The sequence below is a fragment of the Leuciscus leuciscus genome, assembly GCF_965113295.1.
Source record: "Leuciscus leuciscus genome assembly, chromosome: 1".
In the NCBI taxonomy this organism is placed as follows: domain Eukaryota; kingdom Metazoa; phylum Chordata; class Actinopteri; order Cypriniformes; family Leuciscidae; genus Leuciscus; species Leuciscus leuciscus.
In genome coordinates this window covers 59,393,022-59,420,705 of record NC_138725.1, presented here as the reverse complement: position 1 = coordinate 59,420,705, position 27,684 = coordinate 59,393,022, and the positions used below count along the sequence as shown (strand labels likewise).

At 37.6% G+C, this 27,684-nt stretch overlaps 1 protein-coding gene across 1 annotated transcript in view; it reads right to left on the bottom strand.

The window, feature by feature from the left end:
• crhr1 (corticotropin releasing hormone receptor 1) overlaps positions 1-27,684 on the bottom strand; it is a 136,334-nt gene that overhangs the window by 69,733 nt on the left and 38,917 nt on the right. Inside the window, exons 2-4 of the mRNA XM_082184077.1 lie at positions 18,220-18,307; positions 4,985-5,035; positions 2,733-2,852 (exon numbers count right to left, since the gene is read on the bottom strand). Coding sequence (XP_082040203.1) covers positions 2,733-2,852; positions 4,985-5,035; positions 18,220-18,307 — 259 coding nt within the window. The remainder of the gene's footprint in view (positions 1-2,732; positions 2,853-4,984; positions 5,036-18,219; positions 18,308-27,684) is intronic.

The following is a 27,684-nucleotide window of genomic DNA, read 5'->3' as shown; positions in this document are numbered from 1 at the left end:
TGCATTGTTTGCTATTGATATAACTAATGCCCACCTCATTAACCTCTCTGTCAGGCCTCATTTCCACAAGCTCATTGATTTGTTCATCTCCCTTGCAGTCTGTCCTGTTCTGTGTCGACAAAATGCAAATGCTGAAAAGAGTCTGCATATAGTGATCAATAGAGGCAATTCAAATAAACTGGCAACACTGTAATGAAAATTCATTATTATTAAATTCATTTAATTAATTATGGTTTTATGTGGTTTTAAAATAATTAAAACTTTTAATTATACCAACGTGAATAAAAAAATAATAATTCCAATAAAAAAGCATGCACACATAAAGATAAAAAATCTTCTTTCTTCCAATCTTTTCTTTCTCTCATTTAAATACATACAGATTTCATCCCACTGGGGTATAAAAACCAGAGAAAAGCCAATATAAGAGCACAGACTTTGTGCAGTGTGCTGTGAATATTATATATGTTCCTGATGTGCCTGAAGCTCTGCAATATGCTGCTGCCAACAGGACTTTAAAAAAAAATCAATCGTGTTATCAGCTCCAGTGAATCTTAATATACACTAATCAACTAAAACAGCATCTATGTAAGGCCATTCATTAGTGTGTATAAGAGAGTTAATTAACCCAAAAAAATATATTAATTAAATAATTAAATAAATAAAAAATATTGTGCAATCCAATGGCAGTCGGAGTTATATTAAAAAATATCCTGGTTCTTCCAAACTTTATAATGGAAGTGAACGGTAGCATTTTTTTTTAAGCCCAAAACAGTGCATCCATCCATCATAAAAGTAATCCGTACGTTACCGGAAGCAAGTAATTACAGTTTATAAAGTTATAAATACGGAAATACGCTAATTCGCTTTAGAAGGCCTTTATTAACACCCTGGAGCAGTATGGATTACTTTTATGATGGATTGATGTGCTATTTTGGGGTTTCAAAGTCTAGGGTACCAGTCACTCCCATTATAAAGCTTGGAACAGCCAGAATATTTTTTTAATATAACTACGATTGTGTAGAAAGAAGAAAGACATGTACACCTAGAATGGCTTGAGGGTGAGTAAATATGGGATAATTTACATTTTTGGGTGATCTAACCCTTTAATCATTGAGTTCACTCTGTCCCCTGGCCCCATATATTTCTCATATATTTCATAATTAATATTTTATCTTTACTCTCTGAGTTTCTCCTCCTCTTTAGAATTCCTAGTCTGTACACTGTTGTCAGTGGATTGTACAAATAAGTGGATTGCAGTGCAGATTCACTCACACTTATTGTGGTGATGCATATTGTTGTGCTTATTTGCTCTCAAAACGTTTTGTAAATTGGAAGATGTTACCACAAGAAAGATTATGTGGTACTCATTATTAGGTGGAGATATTAGTTTGTTAATTAAGTTTTAGTTACCTTTAAAATTAAGATTACATTCAAGTTTAATGTTTAACATTTTAAACACCAGAGTTAAGAGACATGCAATAGCTTGTGAATCTTTAGCCACAGGGTTTGTTTGACAGAGGTAAACCAGACAGAACCAGACTGAATTAACAACTCAAAAGAAAACACAAATCAGTATGATAATTGTTAGATATGAGGGAGAAAGATGTAAAGGTAGGAACAAATTTGAAATGTAGGGAAGCGGGAAAAAAAGACAAAAAAGAAAAGCAGGCTGACAGGAAAGAAAGAAAACATAAGGAAGGAAGGAAGGAAGGAAGGAAGGAAGGAAGGAAGGAAGGAAGGAAGGAAGGAAGGAAGGAAGGATCAAATGAAAAAAGAAAAAGGAAAAAGAAAAGATATAGGAAGAAGAAAGGATGGATAAAATGATAAACAAAGGAAGGAAGGAAGGACGGAAGGAAGGATAAAATGAAAAAGGAAAAATGAAAAATGAAAAATGAAAAATGAAAAAGAAAGAAAGAAAGAAAGAAAGAAAGAAAGAAAGAAAGAAAGAAAGAAAGAAAGAAAGAAAGAAAGAAAGAAAGAAAGAAAGAGGGAACATTTAGAACTTGGTGTTAGTCTCTGAGGGATACTGTAACAATTTTGTCACAGCAGTGTGTCTCTCTTATTACAGTGCGCGCGCGCACACACACACACACACACACACACACACACACACACACACACACACACACACACACACACACACACACACACACACACACACACACACACACACACACACACACACACACACACACACACACACACACACACACACACACACACACACACAGATTCCTTCACCAAAGAAGATATGGTCGGTACACTCACATTGGCAGAACAATAAGTGACTTTGTTAGCAATGGTAAAACATAACATGGTAGCATGCAAGAGTTCAAAAACTGACCTACATGCAGCCTAACACACACAGGCCAATTTGGCACTCAGACATGAATTTAAAAGCTTGTTATGTACTGTAGCTCTCAGCTGTCTGCTCGGTTACGATGCTCAGACTGCTGCTGTTCCTATCAAGCAGTGCCAGATGTATACATTCATCCAAAACATTACTTCCAGAAGTCACAGGCACAGACATATCCCAAATGACCTGCCATTGTTTGAAGTCCAACAACATCAGCTTGACAAGAGATGCAAGAATATATGAGTCGAGTGACTAGGTCTTCTATAAAACAGATATATAAACTGTCTGCTTGTGCTGTCGTAAACAAGAGCAGACGGAGCCGTCCAGATGGGACTAGCATGAAAGAGTGATTCAATGTGAGATGCTTGGCACTTACTGGTGGTGTTGTATCGAACCCCGAGGAAAGTCTCCGGACAGGGGCGGGACACCACTTCTCCAGCACTGCTCCTGGGCCAGCATGTCCCAATGCCATCAATCGAAGTGTTACAAAACAAACCTGAAAGATAGAGGGAGGAAGAGAAAGAAGGAAAGCTTTGAGATTGAAACATTAGCCCTCAGTTTCACAGTTTGAGCTGTTTTAACTGAAAGCAACATGCACTGACAAATCTTCAAATATGTCAGTGCCCTTGTTTTGTCTCAAGATTCAGACTATTTTTTTTTTTTTTATAAAAGCTACTTAAATGTCCTAATTGAACTAAGGCTTAATCCTTGCTTAATCTAAACCCTGTCTGTGAAACCAGGCGTGTTATATTATGCAAAATATAAACACACATATTTGAGCTTTCTATTTAGTTAAAGTATGTTTCAGGCCTAAATGTGAAGAAATGTCGAAATATAAAAAGTATATAAAAAGTGAAAGTATATTACTATATACTAATAACTAGCTATATTTTTTCAGTAGTGTGATTGTAGTTCAGCTGTTTTCATAATATTGTAATTATTATTATTATAATGATTGATTGATAAAAAAAAAAAGAATATCACAGATTTAATATTATTTAATATTCACAGTGTAAAAGCCCATTCACACCAATAACTTCAGCTGAAAAAAATCTTTCTAAAAGTGACTCCAAAGATAACGTTCCTCTGTCTCATTATTGTTATAGTTGTGATGTGGAATTAGAATGTCAATTAAACTTTATAGTTACAGTTATCATCCTTGGTTTGAATGGACTTTAAATCATCCTCTTTTATTCAACGTGTTTACTGGCACGACAGCGGGACAACCTGTCACTCACATGACATCACAGCAAACCACAACCATCCAACAATCCAAACAATTCTCAGTGGACAAAATCAAGTCCTTACTTTTATCGTTAAGTTATCGTCCTTGCTTTTAATGGCTTTAAATCATTCTCTTTCTCATTTGTAATTTTGGGAAGTCTGATTCGTTTTAGTGTATCGGTTCAATAAACAACGGTTCACTGATTTACTTACCTTGTGCAGCATTTAGCATCTCTTTTTTAGCTAAACGCTGCTGTTCGTTACAATGTTATCAAATATATTCTAGGTTTGTACAGCATTTAGCATTAAACTGATTAAGTTTAATGTAGTCACCCTAATCTGATTAAATTAGAAATGTTATAATCTGCTACATATTTAAAAGATGTTCATTCCTTAATACATCAAATGGTTTTAGGTTTTTGGTGTTAATAGCTTATAGTCTAGTTGACTACTTAAAAAAAAAAAAAAAGCTTGACTGTAGCTGGACTAAGTTGCGAATGACTTGTGTTACAATATTTGCTGAAATCTGCTGAGCTTTCCACTACGCACACACAATCAATATTTTAAATTGAGTCAATCAGCTCCATGTGTTTCCCATTACATACGAAGGAGATCATTTAACACTGGTTATTTTCTATGTGGTATCTTGGCAACGATCGAATCTCACAATTCCTAAAGAAACGTTATTCTCTAGAAACTTGAGAGGCTCTGGCATAAGCACTTAAGGCTATTAGTGGTGATTGCTGCATGGGAGACACGTGGGATTCTTGAGGATGGTTTAAATTGAATATCTTTTTATCCATCTTTATCTCTGTGTTTTTTTCTATGTGTTTATGTTAGCTGCAGGGCACACTTGTATAATTCTTTCTTTCAGGCCTCTTTTCCAGAATTTAGAGTTTTTCCTTAATCAAAACGGATCTCTGGGACCCAGCGGAGATTAAAACATGAGTCCTTAATCCTCCCAGGAGACTTCCACATATATGTCTACTGCATTCAGGATACATTTTTTTCACAGAAAGAAAATACATTTGGCCAATAGAGGATCTAAACATCATGTGACCATCTGTTTTACCAACCAATGACAGACTGTACATAGGTTGTGTTTGGCAAACCTGTTTTAAAGCAGGTTATTTTATTTTTACAGTTCTGTCTGGTTATGCTATAGGCACAGAAATGACATACTTTCACCTTTCAAATTCTGAATTTACTATTTGTAATTTATTATTATAAACAGAATCGCTAGTGCATGATATCATGGCCAAATTTATTGCAGGGTCTGAAGTAATTTCACATGTTCAAAGCCTACACTAAATATTTTCTAGGGAATATCACAGATATGCCCACTGGCTATAACACAGTTTTTCTGTTTCCATTTACAGATTGTAACCTGAGGTGTAAACTGACCTGTAGAGTTGGTGGGACTAGACGTCTGGTTCCATAGGATCAAAGTGCGAGCTGGGAAAGAAAAGAAAAAGAATTAACCTCATAGATGTACAGTATGGGGTCATGTCTGCGATATGTGACTTTTAAATATGTATTTTTAAAAATTATATTAAATACTTACATACACTATATATACATCATATATTATCAAATAAAATAAAAACATTTTAAATGAAAAATAGTGACATGATAAAATAAATGCTAAGCGCCACTTATCAATATTTCCTGTACAGAAATATAAGCTTCTTACACACAATACAATCTTATCCATAACCTTTCTCCATTAATAGGTTTAATGATTTGCGACACCTTATATTGCTTGATGACTTGGTGGATGATGTCGATCCTTGCTGAAAGTGTGACATTTAAAAACACTCCCACATTCTCTCGTTCTTTTGTCTCAACGCAAATTGCCTTCAGATTTAATTTACAGCACATATTTATTGGTTTCTCACTGACAACTGATCGAAGCCTGCAGATGTCCCTATGTAAATAAAACAGGGTATACAAAAAGTTGATCTTGCAGGTAGGGCTGTTTGTAATCTAATCTAATCTACTAATGCACTGGGTATTATTTTTAAATGACATTTTTCATCCTGCCCAGGTGGACCGCTGATGCCTCAACCCGTCCGACGGCCGCAAACCCTCAGTCTGCTCATCACCGAGGTTGACCTCCTGCGGCATCCTCCGCTCCCGCTAAGCCACCGCAGCAGCCATCACCCAGGCCTCAGCGTGGAGCAAGCCGCAGGAAGTCGGCCCCAACTATCCAGGCCGCTGCCAAACCAGGAGGCAAGCGGAGGTGTAAACGACCTAGGGCTTCGGGTCAACTGGGAAAAGAGCAAACTCTTAGGATCTCTTAGGAGATCAGAGGATCTCTTTTCTCGGTATGGAGCTGGGCTCGATCAACATGACAGCGCATTCCATTCCGTGTCCATTCAGTATTGAACTGCGTGAGCTCACTCAGACGCAGAACAGCGAAACAACTGAAACTTTTTCAGAGGCTCCTGGGTCATATGGCATCTGCAGCTGCACTATCGCCGCTCGGATTGCTTCATATGAGGCCGCTCCAACACTGGCTCCACGATCGAGTCCCAAGATGGGCATGGCAGAGCGGCTAGTGCTGGGTCTAAATTACCCCGCACTGTCGCCAAACTCTCAGCTTGTGGTCGGACCCTCCACGTACAACGGGCATGCAGCTTCAGGTCTGTGGGTGGGGCCTCAACTGCATTGTCACATCAATTGCTTCGAGTTGTTAGCACTACATCTTGCACTGGGCTGCTTCAAAACGCCGCTTGCGCCGTTGCGTACATCAACCTTTCTACACTCCCACCGCATGTCATAACTCGCCCGCCATCTCCTCCTTTGGAGTCAGAAGCATCTGAGGTTGCTTCGTGCCATTTATATTACTGGAACTAGCTGACGACGAGCTTTCACGGTAGCAGGTGCTACTGGGAGAATGGCGACTCCATCCCCAGGTGGTCCAGCTGATATGGATGCGCTTCGGGAACGCACAGGTAGATCTGTTTGCCGCTCCGGACACGTCCCACTGCCAGTTGTTCTTCTCCCTGACCGAGGGCACCCTCGGCACAGACACACTGGCACAGAGATGGCCCCGGGACCTATGCAAGTATGCATTTCCCCCAGTGAGCCTTCTTGCACAGACCCTGTGCAAAGTCAGGGAGGACGAGGAGCAGGTCTTGCTTGTTGCACCGTATTGGCCCAACTGGACCCTGGTTCCCGGAACTAGTGCTCCTCGCGACAGCCCCTCCCTGGTCCATTCCTCTGAGAGAGGACCTGCTCTCTCAGAGACGGGGCACCCTATGGCACCTGCATCCAGACCTCTGGACGGGACGCAGAGGTTCTAGGAGACCTACCCCAGGCGGTAGTCGACACCATCACTTCTGCTAGAGCCCCCTCTACGAGGCGCCTCTATGCGTTGAAGTGGAACCTGTTCGTTGAGTGGTGTTCTTCTCACCAGGAGAACCACCGAACTTGCTCGATCAGGGCTGTGCTTTCCTTCCTGCAAGATGGGTTGGAACGAAGGCTGTCTCCCTCCACCCTTAAAGTGTATGTTGCCGCTATCGCCGCACATCACGATGCAGGTGAGGGGAAAGTCACTGGGAAAGCAAGACCTGATCGTCAGGTTCCTGAGAGGGGCGAGGAGATTAAATCCTATTTACCCTATACTCTCTTGGGATTTGTCTCTGGTCCTTTCGGCTCTTCAGAGACCACCCTTTGAGCCTTTGCAATCAGCCGAGTTAAAAATTCTGTCCTGTAAGACTACTCCTGATTGCATTGGTCTCCATCAAGAGGGTAGGGGACCTGCATGCATTCTCGGTCGACGAATCGTGCCTGGAATTCGGTCGGCTAACTCTCACATGATCCTGTGACACCGGTAGGTTCCTACCACTCCCTTCCAGGAACAGGTGGTGAACCTGCAAGTGCTGCCTTCGTATGTTCTTTGTCTGGTGTTGTCCTTTGTTCGATGTTTCGTTGATGTTCTCTGTTCTGCTCTTTGGTTGTTATTATTTTAATAAAGTTATCCTGCACATGGATCCTGCCTTTGCTCATCTCTGAGAGCACTCTGTGTTCCAGAGTGACTCTCTTTATAAGTGAGTCATTGTCTCATTCACTCAACTGATTAATTCAAAAACACTGATTCACATATTTGGATCATCTGCTCTATTTCTTTTGTGATATTGTTTATTTAATCACACGCACCTTGACCATTATGAAAATTTTATTTCCCAAAGTTGAATTATACTGTTTATTTGAAGCTGTATCTTTAAAACAGTGCTGGAAGCACCAAACCAGAATAAAAAAGCTTGAACTAGAAATTCATTGAGGTCTAAGCTGGTCTTTTCAGCAGAGATGTGAACAAAGCCACTGAGCAACAATAACATTCATTGTTGTTGTTTTCATCAGATCTTTTGTGCATCTGCATTCAAAATGTTGTTTACAGGGTCTCATAAGTTGTAAACATAGATTTGGATGTTTAAAGCAAATACAAATAGACAATGTGAAAAAAAGAAGTAAAACAAACTTTTTAACAGTACAATATTGCCTCTGTTTGCCTATCAATCCTTTGCCTATCAATACATGGTTGAATTTGTTTCTCTATTCACCCTCCTGTCCGCTGTTCAGCAAGATAAAACAAGCACACATCTATTAATCTTCTACTCCACAAATACGATGGACAGTTCGGCTGGAGCAGAACACACTGGTCCTAATAACCCACACTAGCATGTCACAGTGTCTGCTCATCCTCTGGCCCGGAAATAACAGGTGAGTGGACAGGGATATCCATGCTGAATAATTCATAAAGGATATGAGCATCTCTGCTCTCAATTTCTTTTCAAATCGCAGAAACGGATGTGCAGAACAATGTATTCTCATTATCGTGCTGTAAACATATTGATTTGAAAATGAGGTTCCACCCTACAGAATGAAGTTTGTTTATTTGGCAGCACAATGAGGGACATTGTTGTTTCTGCAAACATAATTTTTCCTAACATCCATGTTTGTGTTTATGTCAGAGATTTTATGGGAACATTACGCCTCTTAGGAAATAAAAGTGTATGATCTTGATGTGCTTTATACAAGCTACTGCACATCTCTCTCTCTCTCTCTCTCTCTCTCTCTCTCAAAAAAAAAAAAAAAAAAAATATATTCTTGGATGTGATACTTGGAAAAACTGCGCTGATAGTTTGAAGTTTACTTTCATAAATTTCTCAATACATCTGCTGATCTGAGAAGCTGGAAAAAAACATGATAATGGACACAGATCAAATACATTTATATTCCTATCTACAATTTATGGCTAGATGATATAGCTAAAACAATAGTATCAAATGTTTTTCTCACAACATTTTATTTAAAAAATGTTGTAAAAGGAAAATACAATCAAAACAATGTTTTTTCATAATGTTTTCCACTAAATGAACAAGAAAATGGTAAGCTGTTTTATAATTTAATTATATTATTTTACAACAATCATTTGTAATAAACAGCAATATTTACATTACATTTATTTTATTTTTTTTACTCAAAACGCAAACAAACAAGTTTTGAATCAATTCATTCAAACACACATCTCGAACTGATTCTCAGCTTTTAAACAACGCTGAAACACTTAATCAGAACTTGAAAAGGAGAGTTACTGAATGCGCGTCCTTCAAAATGTGTTTTGTACTGAAAACCCGAAAACAAGATGTTCAGCCCCCACTATGTTGTTTATGTATGAGGTCAAACTACATGTGATATCGGTGCCAGAATGATGCTGAGTGAGGACACCCACGGCTCACAGTGTGAACAGACAGAAATGTTTGCGTGCAGATGTATTTGTGTTTTTCTGTTTGTGTGTATATGAGACAAGGAATTACGAGTGTTCACAGAACAGGCTAAACGTATTTGCGGTCACATGTTCAGCATTTGATTTACTTTAAAACAAGCATACATAATTTATTATGCATGAAGCGGACTGCACTTGCGATACGTGTAATTAAAATACATAAACGTGAAGGGTTAAAATTAGGGCTGGGGGAATTAACGCGTTAATCTTTGCGATTAATTTGAGATGTTTAACGCGTTAAAAACAAAATAACGCAATTAACGCAGCACTTTTTTTTTTGCCTCGTTTTAATGATTTGCTGTTGCGGCTGCTATTGAAAAGAAAAGAAAATATGCCGTCCCGCCCCTCGTGTTTGCGCTGTGCGTTCTGTCGTTAACGGCCCAAACGCTCCAGTCATGTACCGATCACGCACTGGAAAAGCAAAGTCCGCTCAAATAACGTGAAATTTCTCAGTAGTTAGACTTCTGCTTGCTGAGCTGGTATAGCCATGCTGGGCAACAATGGTAAAATGACCTGCTCTGATCACATGCTCTGGTAATAATAGCTTTGTAGGACTAAATTTTATTTTGATAATTAGTAAAAAAAAAAATAACAATCTGTTAAATTGATTATGTTGATTGATTATTGAAAAAGAATAATATATTGATATATTGATGTTTAATATTATTTTAATATAGGGCTATTTTCTGTTCCTTTTTTTTCCGTGTTTAATTTAATTAGGTGATTCTAAGTTTAAATGTTGATGATTACAAGCTTGGGGGAATTGCAATTAATTGCAATTAATTACAGCAAATTGTGCAATTAATTAGTTTTTTTGTTTTTTTTTGATTCCCAGCCCTAGTTAAAATGCATTTAAATGAAATCAAGATGAATTTTGCAAAGTGACATCCTAACAATAAAAAGAATATATTGTCGCAAAAAAATAAACAAACAATATCTTTCTTATTTACTTATTTTAAACACTGTATTCAATGTTTTCATCTGCCACAATAACGTAATGTCTTAAGTTACAGGACTGGACAGGATGGAATAGTCATTCAACTGTTCAAATTCAAAAAACTAAATTTAATTGCAATTAATTTTATAAGGTAATCAACATAGTGTATTTCAATAGCAATTGTTTTATGTAATATTTAGTATGATTTAAAATTTGACTGACAGACTGATCATTCTTGACTAGCTGATAAGTCTCAAATTAGTGCTTCTCTAGTAATGGCTGAAGTCATTGTAAGCATTTGAGGTTTTTGTTATTTCATTAATTTCAGCTGTCAAATTCAAATAATGCTTCCTATCCAACAATCCTCTGGAGATCAGCAATCCATGACAAAGCTCTTGACCCATCCTGATATAAACACAAACAGCCCCTTGTAAAACAACAGGCAGCGTTCAAAGGTCAGCTTGTTAAACTTCTCTTCGTCAAGACTCTCAATTATTATCACTATGGTTACCACAGACACACAAAGCAGATAAATCCAGGTAGTCAGAAACACTTGATTAGCCCATTTCACCTTAAAACACAGTCCGTTTTCCAGCTGATGCTGCCAATGAGGGACTGTCAACATGGGTGTTGTTTTCTGTAGGTTACTGTGAAGTGTTTACAGCTAATTAAAGAACTAGACGGCACAGAACTCTACGTTTACAAACTTTTACTAAAAAACCTACCAAGACACAGATCCAATAGGATATCAAAGCCAATGATATGGTTTCTGGTACAGAATAAAAACGACACATCCATCCAGTGGCGGCTGGTGAAAAATATCTTAGGTGGGGATGTGCCATATTCAGTCAGTTTCAATAGTTTGGTAATCATGGTAGTGCGTTGTGGCTTTCAGGTTGTGGAATGCTCTTCCTTAAGACATCTGTCAAGCATCCACCCTTCTCATTAAAAAAAAATATATATATATATTTAAAATCACATTTTTTTATTCTCTGAATATTACTCCTCTCACAGTCTGTAAATTCTACCTTATTATATGTTGTTTGTCTGAATCCCTATTTGTTTGTATCTTTAACCTAATTTTGTAAGTGACCTATTACTTTCAGCCCTCTACAGTAGTCACACCTTTTTCAGTAAGGGACAACATTTGCCCCCTTAAATCGATATTTACAGTGCATTTTTTACCTTTACAAATACCTTTAATAAAATAAATAATGCTTTAAATAAAGTAATGTTAAATAGAGAAATAGGCAATGATTGTAAAAACGAAGTGATGCTTTTAAATATTAAATTAAATCCGCCAGTAGGTGGCAGTTAGTCACTGTCTTTATGAGTGAGTCATCGATTCATTCATTCAGTAACGAAAGTAAATGGCTGTAATTATGAATGAATCATTGACTCTCACGATTTTGTTCAAAGCCGCAAATTCGTTCACAAACACTGCTGTGGCTTTCGTTGGAGCTATTGTTTTGTTGCAAAAAATACGGTCAATACCGTGTTTAAAATGAGCATCACTTAACATTAATACCTACTGTTTGTTGAACTGCTATATAAAATCAATGTCACATTTGAAATCGTGTGGATATTCGTATAATGTGATTAACATTAAACACAGGAACTCACAGGGTATGTTTTTGTATCGAAGAGAGTTTGAATCTTAAATTAATCTCTATGCACATAGATCTGTGTCTCTGTCTATATTTGTTCTTTGTGTTATGTGCTAAATACCAACTTTCAAAAAGGAACATGGTCAAGAACGGCAATATAACGCATTTTACCAAGACAGCATAATCTGCACGTAACCTATGCTCGCTGAATGCTGTTTTCCGGTAATTTGACCAGATGTCACATAGCCTATTTATGGCATTTTACCGGCTAGAAATACAGGCTCAGTTTTTTTGTTATTTTAAGGTGGAGTAGAATTAAATGAACGTCAAAATTCAGCATTTTGTTCGCGTACCCCCTTCTGTCACCTCACGTACCCCAGTTTGAGAGCCACTGCCTTAACCTATCTTTGTAAAGCGACCTTGGGTGTTAAAAAGGCACTATATAAATAAAAATCATTCTTCTTCTTCTTCTTCTTCTTAATAACCACACAAACACAATACAAACTGCAGGATACCAGTGCTCTGTGAAAAAGTCAGTAATTATTTAATGCCATTATTAAAAGGTTGAGGCATTCTTACACAAAAACAAACATTGCACAAACTTTCCATTTGCATTTGAAATTGAACTCAAACTGTTTAGTTACTATCTCAGACAGGTGCTTCATATCCCTCACTTTTGTCCATGCTGGATTTGTCCCCGTTGTTTTAAAAAGTAAGAATGGAAAGCAAATTAAGGCATTAGCATGACCGCATCCAGCTAGCCAGGCCTTTCTTCTGTACCAGCTCCGAGAGAAGCCTCGCAGGCTCGCGCGACCACTTGGGGCACTAAAAGAATCACCCATAGCTGACTAGATTTGAGCTTGCTGATTGGCTACAGATTATGTCAAACATTTATTTCTTTGATCAGCAATTGGCTAAGCTGCTCCACAGACCCGCCTCTCTGGGACGATTTCTCTAGCGCCCCAGAGCTGATGAGACGTGCAGACAGGTGGCGGAGACGTGTAAAAAAAAATCATATTTTTCACATATACTGGGTGCATTTAATATCTCAAACACACAAATATTGGCAATTTGTATACACAATTTATGTATGTATTTACTTTTAAACTGTAACCCTAAAGACGGCATAATTTGAAAATAAATTTTCTTTGAGAGTAAAGGTCCACGTATTTTGGACTGACACTCATTCCAGACTCAGATATTCAAGAGACCTTTCTATCTTGTTCAGAAAGTCTCTGATAGCAACTAGGAGAGGAAGTAACATTCGACATCATCTGTCTCTTTTCGTCGATACTGAGTGTGACAGATGGGTTATTAAATACAAGGTATTACTCGGCATTTCGTAATCATCCCCACAGGGACCAGCAATCCCTAAACAGCCATATCCCTGGCCTGTTTTCCTTCCTTGAAATGCAGAACACTCAATATTAAATCTAAGACTGGCAGACATAGCACATCCATTAAGAACTTTACATTTTTCAGCTCAGATAGCCAATATGAGTGTTTTTTTTGTTGTTTTTTTATCCAGTAAAATTACACAACATTGACTCCCTGTGAGTCTGCAATTGTTGCACTGGCACCAGCAGGCTTTGTTGCCGCAGCTGTGCTGGATATTAGTGGTTGAATTCTTCAAGACCTGTGTAATTATATCATCACTTGGTCGAGCCGGCCAGTGTAAGGTTCTGATTTTACAGGCGTTCAGGACAGATTAATTATGCGTTAAATGGTGAGCGATGTTTAGTCCTGGAAAATCTTAGCTAAAATCACTCAATTGTATTGCAGTGTTAATGCTGCACAAATAATTACCAACACACTATTGACTCACCGAATGGTTGTATGACCCTGTACACATATAGTTCTGTGGTGTAAACATGTAATCCATTAATCTGTCTGTATTGTCTGTATTTAAGAGGAAAGCCACACTATCAGCAGTATGTGAGAGATTTACTCTTTGAAGTTTTAAGGATGGAACGCTTGCCAGATTTCACACAAGATTGGTTACACCTGAATATCTAAACAGGATCCACTTTTCAGCATCCACTACTGCAAGAAGTCAACATCTATAATAGTTTAGGTAAAGAGCGTCTAAATAGGTCTGCAAGTAACTATTGCTGTCCATAGTGAAGAAGAGAAAAATAGAAGAAATAAAATTGGGAAGTTAGGAAGTGGGCAAAGGGCAGGCAAACGGGACTGGTAAGGCCAGGCCAGGCCAGAGGCAGAAGGGACCAGGACAGAGACGGAAGCAGAAGCAGCAAGGCAGGAACCTCCAGCAGAATGGTCAGGATGAAGGTCAACGGCAGAGATGATGGAGGGGGAGCCATGATGATCCAGGGAGATGACTGACTGAAATGGAGCTGTTAGTGGAGATACAGGCGGTATCCAGAATGATGAAGGTCATGCAGCGACAATACAGGCAGAGGTGAACAGACAGGCTTCACAGGAGAACACAAGAATGAACAACATGAATGGCCCTTCTGGCCTACGAGGAACAGGCAGGAAACTAGATTCATACAAAACAGGCAGAGGAGATAGGAGCGGGAGGCAAGGTGGGAATGCACATTCTAAAATGTCAGTGCTGTGTGCAGGAAGAGGTTCGGTGCAGGAAACAGAAACAGGCAGGATGCATTCACTCTCTAAGTCTATAAGCAGTGATTCGCCAGCCACGGTTGAGGGGGTGAGGCTCCACGACATTCCCTTCAAACTCCACCAGTAAATCCACTGGCACGGGCGATGTTGCCAGCTCACACACCTGGTCAGACGAACTGTCGGGCTCAGGCTCTGGGATGATCCATTGCTCAGTCCATGATGCTGGCGCTTCGATTGTGGCAGATCTGGGCACATGCTTTGTCATCGCTGGGCTTGTGGCTGGCACTCTGCTTTCCTCAGCTCTTGCAGATTGTGAATGGGGAACCGTCGTGGAGGAGTACCTACTCCATGTATTTCTTAAAGCTCCCCAGAGTCTCATCTCCGGGCAGGCACGCCCTGGTCTTCTCATTAAAGCCCGCCCGAAAAAAAACCACACGTAGACTGGTGTCGTCATAGTTGACTAGATGTTGTAAATCCAGGAAAGCCCACGTGTGTGTTTCTATGGACTGTTTCCCCTGCGAGAGCAGGAGGATTCTGACTGCCGCTAGATCCATAAATAGGGTCTATTAATCTGTCACGACTGATGAACCAAGATGAAATGGATCTAAACACAACCATTTTATTTAACAGAACCCTCAGGACCAAACTTGAGGCAAGAACAGAACAGCCAAGCACAACATAACATTAATGGACAATTTAACTGAACACAACACTGAGCTTAAATAGACCAAACTAATCAATTAACAAAATTAACATCAGGTGTGATGGATAATAAAGCAATGAAAAAACATGGAAAATAACAGAAACACAGAAAACACATCCCACAAACAGAAATAAAACAGCTTTGGCAGCAACTGAACCGAATTTTATTCATTCTGAATTTTATAATTGTAGCAAAGTTAAGCGAATTTAAATATATCTATGGAAAATGCTGGTTATTATTCAGGAGTAATACCTGTATTCCAAGAACAGGAACAATAATTTAAGTAATTCACAACATATTTACATGTGGCTGTCAATCACAAAATGTTGCAGTGTGTACAAGGCCATAGTTAATTTCAGGTTTCTTTTCTCTGAAACAAGCATCCTCTGTGCCAAATACAAGCATGATACGATCTTTAAAATAACTTTAACCAATTGCTCCAATGCCAATTTAGTCGAAAAATGTAATTATCAAATGGCAGTGGTTTTTGTTACTGTTACCATTGGTATGGTCTGCAATCAAAAGTTGTACTGAGATCAAATTATGTGGGGCATGCTGTCTGCATTAGGTTTTATTGCTCTTCACTCTGGCTCAGTGTCATCTTTTGTCTTATTTTTTGCCTATTTTTATTTTCTTCTCAAGAGTTGATCCTTAAATTAAACATAATGGAGAGCACAGCTATAAATAAGCAACCGTAAAGCAATTTTCCCTGTACAATGTACAAAACACAACACGTAAACAGAGTTTATGCAGCATTTTACTGTTTAAACTTTAGTTGCAGAAAATTTGTATACAGAAAATCTGTTACTTCATCCCCTTAGTGTTTCACACTCGCTAATCCATTGCAAAGCCCTGAACACAAACAGATCTGTGGTGTATTCTAGCATGCATTAGTTCTCGATATACCCTTGCTTCAACTGCAAACCAAAATAAACCCCAGTAAGTCTTGGGCTTTTCAAAGCAGCGCAGAAAACAGCCAACTGAATCCAGCCACCACAACTTTCATCTCCTTATATTGCCTTTTCTGAGCACATGAAGTTTTGTCTGCACTGAAAAGTAAATGTCACATAGGGCTATCCCATGAAAGACCATGGGATAACAATCAATAAATCTTGCTGCACCCTGTATGTCCCCTTTCGTTATGGACAAATTAGTTATGAGTTCACAATATAAAAGCATTAAACCAGGGCTACTCAACTTTAGAGAGCTCAGGGGCCACAAAACCGGATCCTTTTAGCCACAAGGGCCTCACTCCTAATAATTATGTCTAGTTCAGTCATGAAACTCTAGAGGGAACTTTACATGCAATCTGCAAGCAATCACATCATTACCAAAAGCGCAAGCTGATTGGCCTCTGATGTTTTACATGATACAAGGAGTGAATTAATCATAAGCAAAGCTAGCATGAGAATATGCATTTTGAGTTGATGACAGCAAACGCAGTAAATACATCTGTTCAAAATCATGTTTGATGTTTTAAAGTTGCATATGATACAAAGGGTGTATAATTAGGCATATAAGCAAGCTAGCATGATAATATGCATTTTACGTTGGTAGAAGCAGTTAATACACCTGTTCAAAATCATATTTGATGTTTTAAAGTTGTGTATGATACAAGGAGAGTATAATTAAGCATAAGCAAGCTAGCATAATAACATGCATTTTGCGTCAAAAATAATTACAGCAGCTGTAGGAAGACAACCTTTCTGCGAGGTTATAGGCAAACAAAGCTTGCATGAGAACCCATTTTAAATGAAAATCGTTTTTTTTATTATTTTTTTTATGAAGAATGTTCAGCAGTACATGTCTTGGCGATATATCTGCTTGTTTGGGGGACTGTAATGTCCTGTTGTCTTCCTATAGTCTCTGTGTGAGGATTATCTATGTCTATTAATGCACCAGCATGTTTTTACGTACTCTTGGCACCAGGCGTGAGTGTTGGCTTGTATTGTGTCATTCTTCTTGTTCATGAAAGCTTTAGCATAAGTTCTGCTGGGAAGACTCAATTGTTGCGTCACTTATTCTCATCTATCCAATTATGTTCTAATACTAGAAGTATAAAGTACACTTGTCTGAGCTCGGATTGCGAGTTACGGACGGGGCCTACGCCAAATACTTTATTGCATATATTGCTTGCTGGGTCACTTATAAATGCATGATTGTTACAATATCTATTCTCCCGAGTCTTTCTGGTAGAACTACTTTGTCGGGGGATCTACTCCACCAAAACCAAACACAAATTGCTATATTCAATAATATGCTGGGTCCTTTACATTCAATTTGCAAGCAATCACATCATTACTGCATGGCACGAGCTGATCGGCCTCTGTTGATGTTCATTGATTGCTGTGAGCTAGTCCTGCAACATGCCATCAGTTCCTTTGAAATCCACCACCTCCCCCAGCTCCACCTGCCTAGTTCTGCTACAGGACTTATGTATGCCTATTCATGCAGCAGCAGCATATCTTACATGCTCACAGCAGTGTGACTATATATCTAGCAATAATCAACAGCAGCAGAAACAGCGTCACAGATCTAGAATGCCAAGACCAAATACAATAACATTGCCATATTCAATAACATGCTAAAACTATTCTGAGAGTTGTCTTGATTTAAATAGTATTATTTTATATTAAATGGGAAGTTTAATTTAAAAAAACAAAAACAAATCTGTTATCATTTACTCACACTCATCATGTCACGAAAAACAAAACAAAAGAAAGCCGTACAGGTTTTAAAACGACATGAATAAAGACCCAAATCTCCTGGAAATGTCTTCAGTAAAGGTTCTCGAGGTCAACAGAATCCGTTTTCAGATGTACTGGTGATATTCATCTTAACCACAAATCCCATCAGCCAGCATGACACTTTATCAATACCTCAAAAGGGAGACCATTAACACCATAGGCCATTAAGTTGACTCGCAAAACTGATCTATGACCACGCTTCCCCAAACCTTAGCCTTACATACCACCAAGCAAAATTGGTTTCAGATCAGTTATGGAGACTTACCTGTAAGATTTGTGGAGAGTAGGAGCAAAGCGTCGCAGGTCAGGTCAGCTGTTGCCCTGGAGATTAGTGTAATCCAGATGGTCAACACCTGCAACGGTAGTGCAAAAAAAAAAAAAAGGAAATTTGTGGGGGGACAACAAAAGTGTGGCTTTAGCATCCATCTGGACATCTAGCAAGACACGGCATACAATGGAATAGTAAACCAGGTCAACATCTGTCTTATGATAATGCAGGTGCGCTCGGGTACACAGTTGTGCTTCTGAAATCAAACACTAGCTAGACTGACATTTAAGATGTGCAACTTTACTTTCTTACTGCAGCTGAGTGATGTGGTCAAAAACATTATCACAATATTTTATCATTTGATACAGCTATTTATCACAACAGTCATTTCACACCATTAAAGTGGAAGGAAATACATCCCACATATTTGTCAGACCTAGTAAAGTAAAGTCTTCACAGAATAAGCTCATTTTATTTATTTATTTATAATTGAGGGCCCCATGAAATCAGTTGTATTCTTTCCAAAATTGTGTTTTTCTTTTTTAAATTCAAAACAAGTATATCATTAAAATGTATGTAATTAATTAATTAAACTTTAACAATTTAATATAATATTAATATAGGACAACTTTGATGAACTTTTTGATCCACTTAAAAAAAATAAATAAATATATATATATATATATATATATATATATATATATATATATATATATATCTACAGTATATATAGTAGTCAAATTAAAATATGTAAATTCATTTGCATTTCTGTTTTTGTCAAATAAGGTGCTGCACAATAGAACAATATACTGTATAAAAACATGGAAAATATGAATAAAAATGTATTGGTTGTATGATGTTCCTTAAAAAAAAAATAAAAAAAAAAAAAAAATAAAAAAAAAAAATATATATATATATATATATATATATATATATATATATATATATATATATTATTGTTGTTGTTGTTGTTGATATTGATGTATTGCCCTTCCCTAAGTGTCTTGCACTTTAAAAGACTACATTTCAGTCAGACTTAAACAGTAATTCATCTTTTAAAACTGTAATGTAAACCCTTCATTCCAGCTGATTTCAGACCATTTTTTTTTTATTTTTTTTTTTAAGTCAGACTAAACCGTGACAAATATCTACTACAATGTTGAGTCTGATGTTTAATATATTTATACACAATATTTGTGACTAAACAACGTAGCACTAATTTTTTCTTCATGCTTCATTTTCCTGTTATTTCATTTATCTCATACTAAAATTCTTTTCAGCATTGATTTAAAATATTTAAGATTTAATGTGCAGGAGAACAGGGCTTTCATTTCAAAATTACGTTCAGGAAATGAGAGGGAAAATCACAGATGTGACCCTTGTGCCCTAACATCAAGCTGGCTAAATGATTCCCTGTAACTGAACTAAATGCAATTTATATTTTTCAAGCAGAATCCATTAGACATATTTAACTTAACCACAGCTTTAAGACTAATGGCTCTTTGAACGGCAAGAGAGACGGAGAGATTCTGCCCATGTTTGATTTGCTGTTATGAGACTCTCTAATTCATAGCCCTGGAAACAGAGGTGTCGAGGAAAGCAAATACCCTTAACAGCATACAAAGAAACACACACACACACGCACACGCACACACACACACACACACACACACACACACACACACACACACACACACACACACACACACACACACACACACACACACACACACACACACACACACACACACACACACACACAACACACACACACACACACACACACACACACACATACACACACACACACACACACACAAAGAATAGGGATAAATTAAGTGATATCACCTTCTTAAAATAGAAAGGGACAGCAGCCCATGACTGAATCCAATACACTGCCTTTCCATTCTCAGAGGGATAAAGTTTGCAAAGGCCCCGCATGGTCACATGACCTCGAAAAGCTTTCAGGTCGAGCTGGATGATCCATCCACACCCCATAATGAAACCATGAAAATTTACACCATCACCACAAACGCATTATGTCAACGGAAAGCAGCATTGTCTTGCAGAGTGAGGACTTTCAGCTTAGCACTAAAATTTTTACTAGCTGTTTAAAAATGTCTGAAAGTTCCCAGTGGCATGAGGTGAACAGCCTGCCTTCTGCTGTCTACTGTTCTCTGACCTCAGTCACATGAGGACAGGTTTACAGAGTTCAGTGTTGACAGCTCTAAAGACCGTCTGCAGCACATACTCAAACTAGCGAGGGATTGAGTTGGGAAAAACGGAAGAAATACAGCTCCTGGTGTATTTTATGAGCTGGCAGACTAACACTCATCTCGCTGGTCGGCTGCTGGCTCTCTCGACAGTAATCTTCTTGAAGCCTTGAACTGCCTTTTCCTCAGGTCCTTCCAGAAACATCCCAAACGCTCTTGCTATTTTTTTTCCGGTTGTCCCAATCCATTTTCTGTCTCTTTCACAGACCTCATCCTGGCTCGCTTGTTCCGCAAGGGTGCTGAAGGCTGGCTTTGTGTCGAGGGACGGTTGTGCCTTCAGACTTCCCTGTCACTTGGAACAGTTTCACTTCATCACCCTCAGCCACCACCACTGTAGGGCTATTGTAGAACCCATGTGCTGGACAGGATTACACATGAGGGCTTCAACCCATACTGTACACACAAAAATAGCTTGACTAACTGCTAGAGAGCTTCATGCTGACATGACCAGCAGGGGAGTAACTAATCAAAACTAATGATGCTACTAATTTAACTACATATTTCAGTAATAGTGTAACTTGTCCAGTAACAATCCTTCACTTTTTAAGCATTTAGAATCTGATTCATTTTAGCAATTCAGTCATCTAAGTGAAACATTTAATTGAACTAATTCAAACAAAGGACTCACTGACTTCCTGCCAAGATGCCAGCCTAGATTAAAAAAATAATACTATTATATTTATTATTTTCAAATTCATATATTTAGTTAAATGCTGCTGTTTATCTGTGTGTTTTTAATTATTTTTTCATTTAAAAAAGTGTTTTGGTAGTTTGTAATTACTTGTGAAAAAATGAAATAGAAAAAAAAAATGTGTATGAAAGGGATTAAAAAAAATATGTCTAACACAGAAACAAACAAATAAATAAAAATGTAAAAATGTGTTAAAATGCATAAAATATAACAAGAAATGAAATGTAAAGCCGTGGCCAAACATTTTGTCTCACTCAGTCACTCAGAGGTCCTCACGCCTTGTTTAACGCGGGTCTCACGATCACAAGCTCGCCAGCTTCGGTCACCAAACAGAGGTAATTGCCATATACCTAAGATCGGTCGCATTCACGCTTACACAATCAAAGATACTTTGGTATAGCCCCCATGATTGCATACACTTGAAATTAAAGTAACGTTTACTTCAGTAGAGGTATGGCCACTACTACAGATATAAGTCAACCAACTTTACTTGTCTTATAATAGCTTTGGAAACAATAGCTTTTAAATTAAAACAGTGGTAAGACACACCCAGATTTAGGTTGGTCAAGCAGCACTTTTGCTGCCTTAAACGGAAATTCACTTCTTGTCTTTGCAAATACGTACACTTGAACTAGTGCCAAATATTATGCGTCACTAATCTGAGGCAAAACTTGCGGTAAAATACAAATCTGTTTAATCTAATTGGGAAAAAAATTTTCACAGGCTAATTTGAGTTACAAATCACCACGAGCCTTCTTCAGCATCTCCCTTAATACCCAGACCAAGGCAGAAACCTCATTTCAAATGTAAACATGAGTTCACAGTGGGAATTTGCATTAATCACCGTCCCAGACTTACTGGGGACAGAAGTAGTGGTGGAAATTTTGATTCTTTCCAGAGACTCGTTCATTTTCAGTTCGTTCACCAAAATGATTCGTTCAGATTCGTTCACTGATTCGTTCAGTGATAATTTCTTCATATTACATATATACTGCAGCAGGTGGCGAAAAAGAGTGTATTTTATGCTATGTTTTAACGAACGTATTTACTTGTTACAGAAAAACTGATTTGGCTTTGTTAAAATTTGTGCCTTATTTACTAAATTAATAAAATAAGTCTAAATAAGAGGTTCAGATGACCAAACCAAGGTTTTCTTGCATAATTAACATTTTAATTGTTTGGTCAGACATACACATTTATAAATCTGGGATTATATTAAACGTTGAGTTATGTTATGTATGTTAAATATGATAAACAATTATATGCACACCTATAACTGCGCTTTGAATGAGATTTAATCACATGCTAAATGACCGATCTACCCAGTACTCTCATTCACGAACGAAATGTACCAGTTTGATCAATTCGTTCACGAACGACATCTCTCTCTCTCGTTCAGACTCGAAACAGAGCGATCTCGGCCAGTGATGGGCGTATTCGTTCAGTAGATCCAACCAATTACATGCCCCTTCACAGCCCGAACTGAAATGCTATTTGCTGACGTTACGCAAATGAGACCTAACCAATACTGTCATATTTTTTGGTTTGTTTTAGTTTTTAGAGAAGTGCATATGACATGAATAAAACGTAATTAATTCATTTTTGATAATACAAAATGAACACAAGTAGTAAAGTAAATTTTTCAAAGTGCAAAATACCACAAAACTCATTAAAACACACAAACAAAAGAAAAGAAAAGCAGGTCAAGAGAAGTGTAAATTTAAATCAAGTAAACAGTCAAGTACAAAATGACAATGTTAATTTGTCTTTGTAAGCCTATATTTAACCATGCTTGCGTTATTAAATTGTTTTCATTACAATGGTAAAGTGTAAATTTCATTCTTTGACGCAAATATGCTGACTACACAAACCCAGCTCTATCGGTTCGCCATCATTATCGTTCAAACAATTGGTTCTTTTCGTTCACGAACGACATGTACCAGTTCGTTCACGAGAAGATCTCTCTCTCTCTCGTTCAGACTCAAAAGCAACTCGGTCACAGTCAGTGAAGGGCGTATTCGTTCACTACATCCAACAAATCACATGCTCCGTCACATCTCATACTCGAAGGCTATTGGCTTGAGGTTTAGTCATTCTTGACAGGTTGAAAACACAAAGCTACCCGGTTCACTGAGCTGCGCATGCGCTGCTAATAGCGCCGCGCGGCTGTGGAGGGAGGAATTTCAGTGAACGAGAAATATGAGTCAATGGATTACGTGAACGAGAACGATTCGTTCACCTAAAAGATTCGTTCAAAAAGAACGATTCGTTCACGAACGTAACATCACTAGACAGAAGTTGATTTACATGGGGGCACACCCACAACAGTTAACAAGATATCTCTAAACTCTCCACACCTTATTACCTTTTTGGTTTACTTCTGTGGGAATGAGACCTTTTGTACCAGTCACACTGAGACATTTCAAATGATATCAAACATGTTTAATACTGTATGATAATTGTTCATATTAAACCATATAGATTTTTGGGTGAATTCAGGTAGGGATGGGTGAAGGGAATGATGTGTAAATTGGGAGATGATCAACTTAAGTGTGATCGTGTCTCGAATGGGGATGGTAATATAGCAAGAGAGTTCAAATGTTAATTTCCTTTGTTTTCTCAGCGAGTAGCCCTTTCTTCCAGTTCCTCCAGTCTTTAAAGTAATAGAAACCAATACAAATAATATAATCAAAATGATCCAAAATATCAGTTATCTAAATAACCTAAACCTTTGACAAATTGATACATCTCAAAATACACCCGTCTGCACATTACCTAATATTTTCTTTAGCAAACCATGGTCAACCAGTTTCACCACACTGAGCTTATCGGTTTGGCTGAAGAACTGCACCAGCTAGATGAGCACCAAATTAGCTCTAGTAATCATAAACAAGCCATAACCAGTATATACATTCATGTAGGCCTAATGTGATCTTTTTAGCAAGGAGAACACCAGTGTATTTTGATCTCCTTCAAAAGAACAGTGCAAAACACACATTACTTTTCATTATCAAAACACCACAGTCTCCACAGGGAGCCTCTTAGACATCTCTCTGATGCTTCTCCTAAGAGACAAGATAGAACCGAACTAATGAAAAGGCATTAAGTCCAGAAATTAACTGTTGTTGTTCCAGTATATCTTCTCTACATGCTGTAGGTGTGAAACTACTAAAACATTTCAAACAAAGAACACTCTTTTACCTCATGGCCTTTGCCTATTTTTTTTTATGTATTAAGAACGTTTTTTCTTGGTTAATGTGAACGTTAAAGTAACATTCCATTCACTCATTTTGAAAATGTTATTAAACGTTATTTCTGAATGTTGTTTAAACGTTGAAAACGTCCATTACATTTTTTTTTTTTATTAAGAACGTTTTTTTCTTGGTTAATGTGAACGTTAAAGGAACATTCCATTCAATAATTTAGAAAATGTTTTGAAAACATTATTTCTGAAAGTTTTCTGAATGTTCAAAACATCCGTTTTTTTCTTGGTTTATGTGAACGTTACAGGAACATTCCATTCTGTCATTTTGGAAATGTTATTTTTGAATGTTTTCTGGACATTCACATCACCCTGAACGGATGACCCGTCCATCACCGGGCTTAACATCACAAAGACGTTCCATGAACGTTGTTATAAGAACGTTTTCACTCAACATTATGAGAGCATCAGTCAAGTTCAAATAACATCACAAGGACGTTCCATGAACGTTGTTATAAGAACGTTTTCACTCAACATTATGAGAGCATCAGTCAAGTTCAAATAACATCACAAGGACGTTCCATGAACGTTGTTATAAGAACGTTTTCATTCAACATTATGAGAGCATCAGTCAAGAACAAATAACATCACAAGGACTTTCTAAAAACTTTGATCTAAGAACATTTTTCTCTCAACGTTACGAGAATGTATTTATAAACATTTTAAGAACGTTCCAGAAACATTATTTCAGTACGTTTTTTACTAACATTTACATAACTTTTACATAACGTTAGTGAAAGTTATGGGAACGTTCCCTGTTAGCTGGGTCGTTCTGTCTCTCTCAAGGAACTCTTGAGATTGACCTCGAAGGAACCCCCTTCTGCAAAGCAGAGGTGAGAACTCCCCTATCACGCATGTACGGGTCCGGTCCCTGAAGAATGGTGGACAAGGAAAGACTACTAATTGCCTGAGAAGAGCCAGAAATCCTTAGCAGAAACCTAGGTCATTTAAAAAGAGCAAGGATGAAAAAGCTCTGATCTCTGATTATAAGACCTGAACAGATTAAAAAATATTGCCTTTTATAATTGGCCAAAACAGTGCATCTCAAAAAGAGATTTTTTTTTTATTTTTTATATATATTCCACCAAAACTTTGTGAGGAAAGCTCAAGTACTCCTTCATTGACCAAAAACATGTTCATTTTAATTCATACTGGACATCATTTAGTACTATCATTAATATTACTTAAGGGGCCATTATGATGATGATTCATTTTTAAACTGTACCTTATGTTTGTTTATCATTGTTTCAAAAAACAAAATAATAATACAAAAAGATAATAAAATAAAATGTGGATAAAAAAATAAATAAAATAAAATATGGATCAATAATAAAATAAAATAAAATAAATTATGGATCAATAATACAATTTAAAATAGATAAATAATAAAATAAAATAAACAAACAAATAATTTATTAATTACCGCAGACTCACCAAGTCAGATGCTTGAGCTTGTGTATCACAAGTTTGGATTTGGGTTTTCTGAGAACAATAATCTTTCCCAGAAAAAGAGATAACAGCAAATTATTGATTTGATAACTAGATAACAGAGGTCACAGTAAATTGCAAGCTTTGTGTGGTGAAATTTAATTACCAGGCATGAGATATCATCCACAGATCATATTATGACAAAAAGTATAATTCACTTTCTTTTTGCACGCACGCACGCACGCACGCACGCACGCACGCACGCACACACACACGCGTGCACACACACACACACACACACACACACACACACACACACACACACACACACACACACACACACACACACACACACACACACACACACACACACACACACACACACACACACACACACACACACACACACACACACACAAATAGTTAAACCTATTGACAGCACGTCATAATTTCCCCTGGTACATCCTAAAATACTCTCTGGGGTATATGCTGTTAGATGCTTGGTTAAACCAGGAATGAGATGTGACAGAATTCCCCATGCTCTGGCACAGTATATAAACTATTTATGAGAAAATGATATATGAAAGATGGCATCTTATAGTAAATTTACCTAATGGCTCTTAACCGTTACTTTCCATCTCCCCATTGTGACTTGCAAATAGGATGTAAAGGAAATGCAATTTCAACTCCCACCCCTAGAACTGATCTGTATTCTAGCAGAACTTTATAAGACTGGCTCTTTAGAAGCCATTGTTGAACAGCTTAGAGAAGATCAAATTCTATCCAGCATTGCCTGCATGTTTCTCCGAGGCAGGTCTATTTTGGGCAGAGAATCAAACATCTAATCCTCCTTACAGTCTGAGAGGATAAAGAAGCCACATTTTAACTAGCTATGTCCAAACTACACCAAACGATATCCACCTCTTTCCTTCTGATTCTGTCTTGCCATCTATCCCTGCTCTTTTTATCCTCTCTCTATTTCCACCCTGTAGTTGCTCTTGATACTGAAATTCTTCAGATTCAAACCGACAGACTGTAAGCAATTGGAAAGGAAAGGTCTGGCACTGAGCTGTTGTGTGTGATACGACAAAGCATTTAGCAAACAATAACCAGACTTAGTCACAAGTCGTTTATCGCTGCCACACAGAGGTGGCAGCTAATCGACTCAATCCATGTTTGCAAAAGCCAGGTCAGTGTGCTAGATAAAGTATTTTATTTATAAAAAAAGATTTACAATAAACAGTGAAACTAACAGAGGCTGTGATTTTCATGAAAGACTTGGCTAAGACTTTCATCAAAGATTCCTGAAACATTTTTGTGGTTTCCACAAAAATATTAAACAGCACAACTTTTCAGCATTGATAAAAATAAGAAGTGTTTCTTGAGCACTAAATCATATGATTTGTGAAGGATCATGGGACAATGAAGACTGGAGTAATGATGCTGAAAATGTAGCTTTGTAATCACTGGAATAAATTACATTTTAAAAAATATTGTTATTATAAAATCATAATTTTACAATATTACTGTTTTGCTCTATTTTTAATCAAATAAATGCAGCCTTATAAAGGTGAGCATTCTTTCTAAAACATAAACAAATCTTGCCCCAAACTTTTGAATGGTAGTGTAGTGTCTATATGTTTGGTCTGCGACTGCAAATGTGGCAAACAATAGAATTGGAATGGTGATATAAATACAATGTTCCAAGTGTAGTTACAATGCATCAGCATTCCGGGAACTCTTGGAACACCTCTTGTCCAATCAAATTAGTGGACTGAAACTAAACGTTGTACAAAATCTTAATGACA